Raw genomic sequence first — 10,430 nt, forward strand, 5'->3', positions numbered from 1 at the left:
GAACCTGGATTCCTCTGCTCCCTGCAGCGTCCTCTTTCTTTTTAGGGGGACATCGGAGTGTGACCCTCCTCCAGGTCCAAGCTGCCAACGCAGGGCAGCTGAGAACAGGACCGATGGGCAGAGCAGCTCTCCTCTCTCTGCACTAAGGGACAGTCCCTTTGCTGCTCGGGACTCACAGGATTTCACTTGGAGTGCATTAGAAATGTGAGGGATTTCAAGCATCCAAACCCACTCCTAAACGTGGCAAGTGAATCTAGAACACATTAAACAAAACAAAATCCCCTCAGCTCAGTTCTGCAGCTGGGAAAATTGCAGAGAACAGAGACAAAAAGTTCTTTGATGTATCACAAGTACATTTAATTTGAGATCACCCTGCGGCACAGCCAGAAGGACTCCTCAGTTTCCCATTCTAGAGTCCCTGCTCCCAATGGCACCCTCATCCAGCAAAAGCCAGGGCTCAAGTGAGGGAGCTGCAGAGAGGTCTTCCTGAAAAGAGAGAGCCTGAGTGGGGTGTTGCAATGAGACACACAAGAAGTTTTGCTCAGAGAAGTCAGGGTGAACTTTGTACTGCCTTTTCCTTCTCAACAGATAACCACAGCCAGTGGTAGCAAATGTCCAACAGCAGCTCCATCACCCAGTTCCTCCTGCTGGCATTCGCAGACACACGGGAGCTGCAGCTCTTGCACTTCGGGCTCTTCCTGGGCATCTACCTGGCTGCCCTCCTGGGAAACGCACTCATCATCACCGCCATCACCTGTGACCACCGCCTCCACACCCCCATGTACTTCTTCCTCCTCAACCTCTCCGTTCTTGACCTGGGATCCATCTCTACCACTGTCCCCAAATCCATGGCCAGTTCTCTCTGGGACACTAGGGCCATGTCCTACTGGGGGTGTACTGCCCAGATATTTCTTTTTCTCTTTTTGATGTCATCAGAATATTTTCTTCTCACAGTCATGTCCTATGACCGCTATGTTGCCATCTGCCAACCCCTGCACTACGGGACCCTCCTGGGCAGCAGAGCTTGTGTTCACATGGCAGCAGCTGCCTGGGGCAGTGGGTTTCTCAATGCTCTCCTGCACACGGCCAATACATTTTCCCTACCCCTCTGCCAGGGCAATGTCCTGGACCAGTTCTTCTGTGAAATCCCCCAGATCCTCAAGCTCTCCTGCTCACACTCCTACCTCAGGGAAGTTGGGCTTCTTGTGGTCAGTGCCTGTTTATCATTTGGTTGTTTTGTGTCCATTGTGGTGTCCTATGTGCAGATCTTCAGGGCCGTGCTGAGGATCCCCTCTGAGCAGGGACGGCACAAAGCCTTTTCCACGTGCCTCCCTCACCTGGCCGTGGTCTCCCTGTTTGTCAGCTCTGGCTTCTTTGCCTACCTGAAGCCCCCCTCCATCTTCTCCCCATCCCTGGACTTGGTGGTGTCATTTCTGTACTCGGTGGTGCCTCCAGCTGTGAACCCCCTCATCTACAGCATGAGGAACCAGGAGCTCAAAGAAGCATTGAAGAAACTCATTCAATGGGTTCACCTCCAGCAGCAGTAGAGCTGCCCATCTCTCCTCACAGGCTGTTCTTAGCTTTGCTCAGGATGGTTTGTGCTTTATTTCTTTTTCATCTGTGGTCATCGTGTTCATACAGGAATGTCTGTATTTGCTCCACATCTCCAGAAGCATGATCCTACTGTGCTGAACAATACAGAGGCCTTTGGTAAATGTGCCATCACGGTGTCAGAGCTGGCTTCCTGAGGAGCATCTCTGTAATCAAAGGGCATCTCTCCCAAGGGCAGCTCCTGAAGCCTGGGCTCTTCTTCCTGCTGAAGGCAGGAGCAGGCTCCAGGAACTGCACTCGCCATGGCTGCTGCTGAGCTTGGTTCTCGGAGGGTTTATGGGGAGAGGGCACTGGGAGACATTCTGAGGAGAGAGGGCTGGACACAGGTCTCACTAATTTTAAGTATCTGTCCTGGGTTGGGTGTCACAGGACTAACTTCTCTTACAGTGCTGGGGAAAACTGCACTTTTAGAAGTCTCTAGTGTCTGAATTCATGAAAATATTTACTTTATAGCCAGCCAGAGTCTGTGGGATTCAAGGTCTCGGTGTTTTTGAGCCTTGCCAGGTACAGGCACAAGGAGGAGCAAGGCCTGGGCATTTGGCCTGGGCTGGCCAACAGGATTATTTCATACCATGATCGTCACATTCAATATAAATTGGAAAAGTTTGCTGTGTAGTTTCTCTCTCCCTTGATGGTGATGATCCAGAGAACTCCTCGCCCCGGTTCTGAACCCCTGAGCCCTTCCCTTCCCCCCAAAGCCTCAGCCCTTGCAGTGTCCAACCTTTGCTGTTCCTCCTGGGATCGCACAGCTTCCTGCTGATGGAATGGGCTGAGAATAATTCTTGTCTATCTTAGATTAGTATCGTGATTAATACTTGTTCTTTTGTATTATTGTTAATTATTTAGTCTTATCCTATTAAATCTATTTATATTTCAACCCTCGTGTTTCTTTGTGTTCCCCGATTCCCCTTTCTGGGTGGGGAGGGGTCATTGGGTGAGAGAATAATTGTCTAAATGACCATAAATTGTTATGGGTTTTCTCAAACTGTAACAGTATCCACAAGCAAACAAGGGCTCTGCCATCCCAGGGGAGGCCGGTGGGACCCTCCAAAAGGAGACTGGAGAGTGATTCGTGTGTCCTTCAGTAAAAGCCCATGGATGGGTCAATGTGCACGTGGGAAAACATCCTGAGTCATGAAAAAAGCTCTGAGCCCATTCCACAGCTGTAGACCCCTGGGAAGGAGCTCAGTGGCAGTGCGGCCCCTCCAGCTGATTCTGCTTCCCTCCCTGACCAGCACAGCCAGTGTGGAGTCACTCCAAGGGCCCACAGCCCACTTGCTCTGTGGAGCATCACTGCCAGCGTGGGGCCCTGTGAGGAGCACAGCGCCACCAGGCTGGACCGGAGGAGGGGTGGGGAGAGATCAGAGGAGCCCACCACGGCTAGAAATAGCCTTGGAGAGAAAAATGAATGTGTTCAGCCGCTCCAAGACAATACCTGGAGTTTGGGTACCCTAAAGGACGCTCACGGTGCAGAGTCCTTGCTGTGCTGGTGCTCCACCAGGCCTGGGAGGTGGCTGGAGAAGGATTGGTGTCCACCACTTGCCATCTCTTGGTGCCATCATCCCTCCTGAAGGGTGTCATGGAAAGGAAGGCTGGGACCCTGTATCAGGGCTTGCACTGAAGGAAGCCACATCACTTTGCTGCCATCCTTCAGTCCTTGTGCCCAGAACATGTTCTTCAGGCAACCTTCCCCACCCTGGGTGTCAGCACTTACCTCAAAAGTCACCCCTAGACAAGGCTCCTCAGCAGGGGCTGAGCTGGAGGACTGGGGTCCAGCTGTGACCACAGGAAGACCTCTCCTGGGTCCTCTGCTGGGCTCACAGCTTCTGTGGTCCCCCAGCAGAAAAGGCAGCATACAGAGGAGAACTTGGGAAACTGTAGACCATCCCTATGCCAATGGGAGCCCTCAAGAAGAGTCCCTCAGTTCCAAAATTCCAGCCTGGCTTGTTGCTGCATGGACAGACAAGGGAAACTGTCCCAAGCCTTTGACACTGTTTCCCACAGAGTTCTCCTGGACATAGTGAATGCTCATAGCTTGAGTGGCCGTGCTCTTCCCTGGGTAAAAAACTGGCTGGAGGGCCGGGCCCAGAGAGTGGTGGTGAATGGAGCTAAATCCAGTTGGCGGCTGGTCATTAGTGGTGTCCCCCAGGGCTCGGTGCTGGGGCCGGTTCCTTTTAATATATTTATCAATGACCTGAATGAGAGGATCGAGTACACCTTCAGTAAGTTTCCAGATGACACGGAGTGGGGTGGAGTTTTGACCTGCTTGAGGTTAGGCTGGCCCTACAGGGGGATCTGGACAGGCTGGATTGATGGGCTGAGGCCAACAGGATGAGATTGAACAAGGCCAAGTGCCAGGTCCTGCCCTTGAATCACAACAACCCCATGCAGCGCTACGGGCTGGGGAGGAGCAGCTGGAGCTGCCCAGCAGAAAAGCACCGGGGATGTCAATTGACAGTGGCTGAATATGAGCCAGCAGAGTGTCCAGGTGGCCACAAAGGTCAACAGCATCCTGACCTGTATCAGGAACAGCGTGGCCAGCAGGAGCAGGGAAGTGATGGTCTCTCCTGCACTTGACACGGCTGAGGTTGCACCTCGAGTGCTGTGTTCAGGTTTTGGCTCCTCACTATAAGAAAGTGCTGAAGCGTGTCCAGAGAAGGGCAAGGAAGCTGGTGAGGGGTCTGGAGAACAAGTGTCATGAGGAGCAGCTGAGGGAACTGGGGTTGTTCAGCCTGGAGAAAAGGAGGCTGAGGGGAGACATTCTTGCTCTCTAGAACAACCTAAAGGAGGTTATAGCAAGGTGGGTGTGTGTCTCTTGTCCCAAGTAACAAGTTTATAGGGTGAGAGGAAATGGCTGGCAGTTTCTCCAGGGCAGATGTAGATTGGATATGAGGAAAAACTTCTTCACTGAAAACGTTCTCAAGCGCTGGAACAGGCTGCCCAGGGAAGTGGCTGAGACACCATCCCTGGAGGTGTTTATAAGATGTGTAGATGGGGCACATAGGGATGTAGTTTAGGTGTGGACATGGGAGTGTGAGGGACTCAATGACCGTAAAGGTCCTTCCCATCCTGAATGATTCTATGAGTCTATGATTCTTTTGAATCTTGGGACTTGGTTTCATCCTCGCCCCTTCTCTGGGAGGCCAGGAGGTGTCACAGAATTTTCCTGCCCTGGGCACTGCTCACCCCCAAATCCCACTGCCCCCAGGAAGAGCCCTGAGCCACAAGTGAGGGGCAGGATCTGCCTTGCCAGGGCCTGGGGGTGAGGGCTTGGCCTTTCTGCTTCCTCAGACAAAGCCAGGCTTTCCTCAGCATTACAGCCACCTGCACTCTGCCTTTGCCTAATTGCAAATTGCAATCACAGCCTCCAATTATCTGCTCTAACGAGTCCCCAGGGAGCCTTTGTCAGTAACTGCCCTCAGTGGGCCTCCTTAAGGCTTCCAGGAAGTTTGGGTTTTGCTTCTGATTTCTTGAGCACTTTCTTCAATCTTCTCTCAGTATCTGAGGTTCATGGACTCAGCAGCAAATACCCCATGGGGCTCCTTGGAAACAGAAAGCCTTAACAAGGAATTTATCTCTTTGCAATTTCCTTCAAGCCTTAAACCCTTGTACAGCTACTTGGGGAGCTTTTGTGGTGTAGTTAAGGAGGAAGATTATAATGTGCATCTAATGAAAATGGTTTCTTGATTGTAAAGGATGTATTTTATGAGTGTTCAGTTTCCAGAGGAGGTGATAGAAGCATTCTCCAAGGGATACTGAGGCCGAGTGTCTCCTCAGGAGGTCTGGCCAGGTCAGGAAAAGCAGTCCCGTGATGTCCATCCCTGTATGGACAGCTTTGCTCCTCAGCTCCCCAACCCCACTAGGTCTGACCTCACCCACCTGGGACTGACATCACTGTTCCTTGCATCAGACTTCTCCACTCCAGTCTGGATGTGACAGCTCCATTGCACCATCTCCCACCTGCTCTCCTCAGAGACCTGGCTGCTCACAGCCACAGGGGAATTCTGCCTGTTCCTCAGAAAAGAAAAGTAAAGCACAGTCAGTTTTCATAAACAAGAAAACACTGTGTAATCATACGCAAAGTACAAACTGCCTCTAATGAGGTTGCCTTTCTACAAGGGATAATCTTAGGAGAAATAGGTGAGGTAGGTAGATACACAAAGATAGATATAAACATAATGAAACAGCTGGCTGAGGAGACAATGAGATTACTGAGAGACAGGCAAGGTTTTACTCCCTGAGGGTGAAAGAGCAGCAGAGGTGAGAGGTACCTGGATGAACAAAGAGTAAAGGGAGGAGAAAACCGGAGAATGATGGAGAGGGCCTTTTCCTAGACAGTCTGCATCTGAAAAGATGACTTTGCAAATGACCATTGTATCAGGACAAGTGTGAGTATAGGAAAGATTAGAGAAACAAAATACGCCATATAACAGACAAAAGAGTTGTAGTGAAGTCACAAGGGAAGACTGAGATTTCTTTGGAATATCACCCCTGGAAGGTGACAGGTTTGGCAGAGCTCTCTTGTGAGTGAGGACAAGCCAATGTTGCCCCCACCTTTGAAAGAGGCGCAGCCCAGGGACCCACAGGCTGTACAAGCTCCCTGGGGTGATTAGTGTGCCATCAATGAGAGTCCTCTTGGGTGACATTTCTGGGCCCCTGAAAGAGAAAAAAGTGTCCAAAAGCAGTCAGCATGGACTTTCCAAGGGTAAATCAAGCCTCAGTGAGGAAGTGGTGACAGCAGGGAAAGCTCTCGGGTTTCCCGTGTCCATGGAAGTCAGTCAGATGTTGGTACAGTCAGACCAGCTGCAGCTTTCTTGTCCTGCTCCAGGCAGGGTTGCTCAGATGCAGGGCTACTTGACAGGTATCTCCAAACAGCCCAGATCATTTCCTTTGCTTAACCGTTCATTCCCATTGCACTATTTTCCCACGTCTCAAGTCCCACTCTTTAACCAACTTCATCCTCTCCCTTGCAAAAAGTCAACTCCTCTTCACCATTTCCCCACTGGCGCTGCGTGTCCTCACTTTGCTCCCACCTTTGGTCTTTCTGAGATGGTATCCCAGTGCTTTCTACTTTGATTAGCAACTCCAGTACACCAGTACTGTCTTCTTATCTGTAGCGTCCTGCAGCTTCTACAATGATGCTCTTGCTAGAGGCACCCTGACTCAGGATGAACATCAGCACGTGTACTTCCAATGCTTGACTGCTGGAGCTTATGTCCAGAGGGACCTTGACCCACCTGGGGATTTGGCCATCAGAAACCTGAAGGTTTAGAAGAAAGAGGTGCACAACAACTCCATGCAGCAGCATGGGCAGTGACCACACCAGCTAAGGAGTGCCCTGAGGAGAAGGGCTTTTGAGTCATGATGGCTGCCATGATGAGCCAGTGGGCTTTGCATTTCAAAAGGAAAATGGAGAGACTGGAGAGGGTCCAGAGGAGGTCTGACGAGATGGTGAAGACCCTAAAGCTTGAGCTTTGAGGAGAGTCTGAGGGAACTGGGCGTCTCTACCCTGCAGAAGGGGAGGCATGGGGTAACCTGTGAAAGAGCCTACCTGGAGAGGTGACAGACCCAAGGTCTCTTCTGCAGTGTCCATGGATATGACAGAGGCAACAGCCACAAACTGCCTCTTGGGAGCTTTAGACAGAGCATTAAGAGACCTTGCAAAGTGGAGCCAGGTCACTGGAGGGACACCAACGTTGACAGAGCTTGTACTGTGAGAAGAGGCTTAGAGAGATGGGCTTGTTCAGCTTGGAGGAGAGGAGCTCTTGGGGGGAACATGGAGCAGCGTTGCACAGTTACCAGGAAGACTGAGCCTGAGTCAAATCCATGGTAGAAGATACAAGGACAAGAGGCAATGGGCTGAGAAAAGGGACGGTCAAGCCAGATAAGGAGGAACTTTTTCCAGCATGAGGATAGTCAAGCACTGGAAGCTGTTTCCCAGAGAGCGTGTAACAGCTCTGTCCTGGAAAGGGATCCAGACATCTTTGAACAAAGCCCTGACTCTTCAGGTCTGACCCTGTTTTCAATGGGAGGTTGGTCAAGACACCCTCCAATTCCCTTTGAGCCTGAATGATGCTGTCCTCCTCCTGTCCTTCCATCTGCAGGCTGAGATATTTCCCCTCTTGGAGCAGACATTCTGAAAAACCACTCCAAATCTGGAAAGACTCTTCAATGCTCCAAGTACAGTTGGGTTAGGAAAAAAAAAAAACCACAAAACTATGCTGGATTAGTTTTTCACAGAGACAGTTTTAAAGGGTCAAAGTAGATTCAATCCATGAATTCTGACAGTCAAGTTACAAAGAGGGAGGAAAAAAAGGCAACAAAATTTTTGTCAGTAAAGAAAAACTCCCCCAGCCTGTGGGATGTCCTCATTAGTTGGCCCTCTAGGAACTGGGATCCTTGGGCTTCTTGGTCTTAAGTGGGAGCTCAAATCCTGAACTGGAAGGACAACATTGGCTGCAGGTACACACCGTTTTCTTGACACGACTGTGAGATCAGACCCAGTGGATGGAGTTTCTCACACAGGTCACGGAGGAGGGCAGGATGTCGGGGAGAGGGGCACACGCTTCAGTTTCCCAAATCCCATGAGTTTTCCCAAACCATCCTTCTCTTGACCTCTGGCATCCTATTTCTTGAGATGCAAAGCTGGCGGGTCTTCTGTTGATAAAGCATCAGTGATCCTTCCAGTGATTCTGTGATTTCCTTTAGAGTGGCAAAAAATAATAATAATGATGAAAAGAAATGTTAAAGTAACAGTCTACTTCCACAATAGCAAATCTGGAAAATGGCAATTAAATTAGTATTTGCCATATAAGGTATGATATCCCATCCTGAAGTACATATTGGAAGTGGTTCAGATGAAGGGTGGTCTTGCAAAAGTCACCCCTTGTGTCCCCGTGTGGCACAGACGCTGCTGGTTTCCCTCTCCAGAGAGTGGCAGAGGCTGGATCACCTTCTCAGAAGAGGCTCCTTGCCAGGGAGCCACGGCCATGGGGGGAGCTCACCTGGTTCTTATTGACACTTCACTCAACAGCTATTTGGATACATTTGGTGCTTTTCTGGGATGACTATTCCTGCACAGAGGATCATAAAAAGACGACTGTTTCTTAAGAGATGGTGAAAAAGGCCCTGTTTGGCCAAGAAAGCCCACCATGTGCTCTGGAGGCAGCGAGGAAGATTATAAAAAGCACTCGGAAAGTCCAAAATGCTCTTCCAAAGGGCGAGTGGCCCTGAGCAGTGGTGATTGGCCACGTGTAAGTCTGTTAGAGAGGGTCAAGCAATGTCAGCGAGAAGCAAGGGGATGGCTGATGGCTTTAGCCAATCCTTACAGCCATGTCTGAAGCCAGCCGTGGGAAGCAGTGGATGTTTGTGGGTAGAGGCTGAGGAAGAGGCTTCTCCTGGGACAATGGCAGGAAGGAAGACCCTTCCTCTGCAAACCAGGGGTGATACAGACATTCATCTCTTGTGTGCCTGCCTCAGCCTGGCGGATGGGGAATGCCCACTGCTGGGGGTGGCTGTTCTTAGGAATGCCCCATGGGCTGACAACTTGCTCCTTTCCCCTCCTTCACTGCCCACACTTGGATGGACTTCAGGAAACATCCATGAGCCTGGAGGATGCACAAACCTCCTGGGCTGAGGTCTCAGCACTGCAGGGGCAGAGGAAGGGTTTGTGAGACACATGGGCGTGCAGGGAGAGAGCAGTGTGGGGGGAGCAGTGAGTGTGCTAAAGGCAGGAAGAAGAAATGTCAAAGCAAAGAGGCCAAGTGCATGAAATGCTTGATTTCAACTTGCCAATTCTGCATTAACGCCAAGGAATTTGGGTTACAGGAATGTCTCCAAGTAGAGTCTGCACCATCCAGACCCATGTGGATGGGCTGGCAGAGCCACCCCCAGCAGGGGGATCCCCATCGCCCACGCTGAGGCAGTCAGGATGCAAATATCTGCAGTGCCCACTTGTCACAGGCCTCCAGGCAGAGGGTGACTCATTCCCATGACCCTCGAAGCCTGGATCAGCTCGTTGTGCTTTTGCTGTCCTTCCCTTCATCTGTCAAGCCCATGGGAGCTTTGGCTTTGACATCATCCCTACGGCCTGGGACAAGGTTTCTCAACTCCTCCTCTGCAGCTTCCCTGCTTCCACCTCCTCTGTGCTGCCTCTTTGTCCTGGAGCTCAGTCAGTTCCAACAAGCAGCCTCCTGAGATGGTTGCTTGTTTTCAAGGGGAGTTGGAGAGATCATTTTTGTGCCTGGAGGAGGCTGTCCTGTAAGGCCTATCAGATTTTCCATGATCCTTCAGCCTTCAGAGCTGCTTCCCACGGCACCACTCGCATCAGTCTCCCAAGTACATCAAAGTCTTCTTCTCTGGAGTCCACCTGTTTTTGCTCTGCTGCTGGCCTTCCTCACTCCTCTTCGGCACCTGGGACTCCACTATTTCCTGGTGACAGCAGCCAAGGCTGACACTGATTTTCACCTCCCTGACCACTCTTTTTTTTTTTTTTTTTATTTGTTTTTTGCCAGGACCGGGTCCAGGTGAGCATCACCCTTGTTTGCCCACCTGGCAGCTGTGTTAAGAAGTTGTCCCAAGGTCCTCCAGGCTGCTGGCACCCTGTGTCTTTGCCTGGCCAGTGAATGCCAGGGCAACTACTGTTCCCCATAGGAACCTGCTCATTGACTCGGAGACTTCTTCAGGTTGCTGTTAGAAGACTTATTCTGCCTACTGTGCCCGATCAAGTGGGTTATAATGGCCAAGACATTTTCACCCTTACTGGCTTCTCCTCTCATCCTCACTCACACAAGCTCACTCAACCCTTGCCCCATCTCATA

At 50.9% G+C, this 10,430-nt stretch overlaps 1 protein-coding gene across 1 annotated transcript; it reads left to right on the forward strand.

Moving 5' to 3' along the window:
- Window positions 1-596: 596 nt before the first annotated feature.
- LOC141478490 (olfactory receptor 14J1-like) lies at window positions 597-1,547 on the forward strand. Its single transcript, XM_074167532.1, has one exon. The coding sequence runs from the start codon at window positions 612-614 to the stop codon at window positions 1,545-1,547; it is 936 nt and encodes a 311-aa protein (XP_074023633.1). The 5' UTR covers window positions 597-611.
- The last annotated feature ends 8,883 nt before the right edge of the window (window positions 1,548-10,430 follow it).

This window comes from Numenius arquata, unplaced genomic scaffold (assembly GCF_964106895.1).
Source record: "Numenius arquata unplaced genomic scaffold, bNumArq3.hap1.1 HAP1_SCAFFOLD_49, whole genome shotgun sequence".
In the NCBI taxonomy this organism is placed as follows: Eukaryota; Metazoa; Chordata; class Aves; order Charadriiformes; family Scolopacidae; genus Numenius; species Numenius arquata.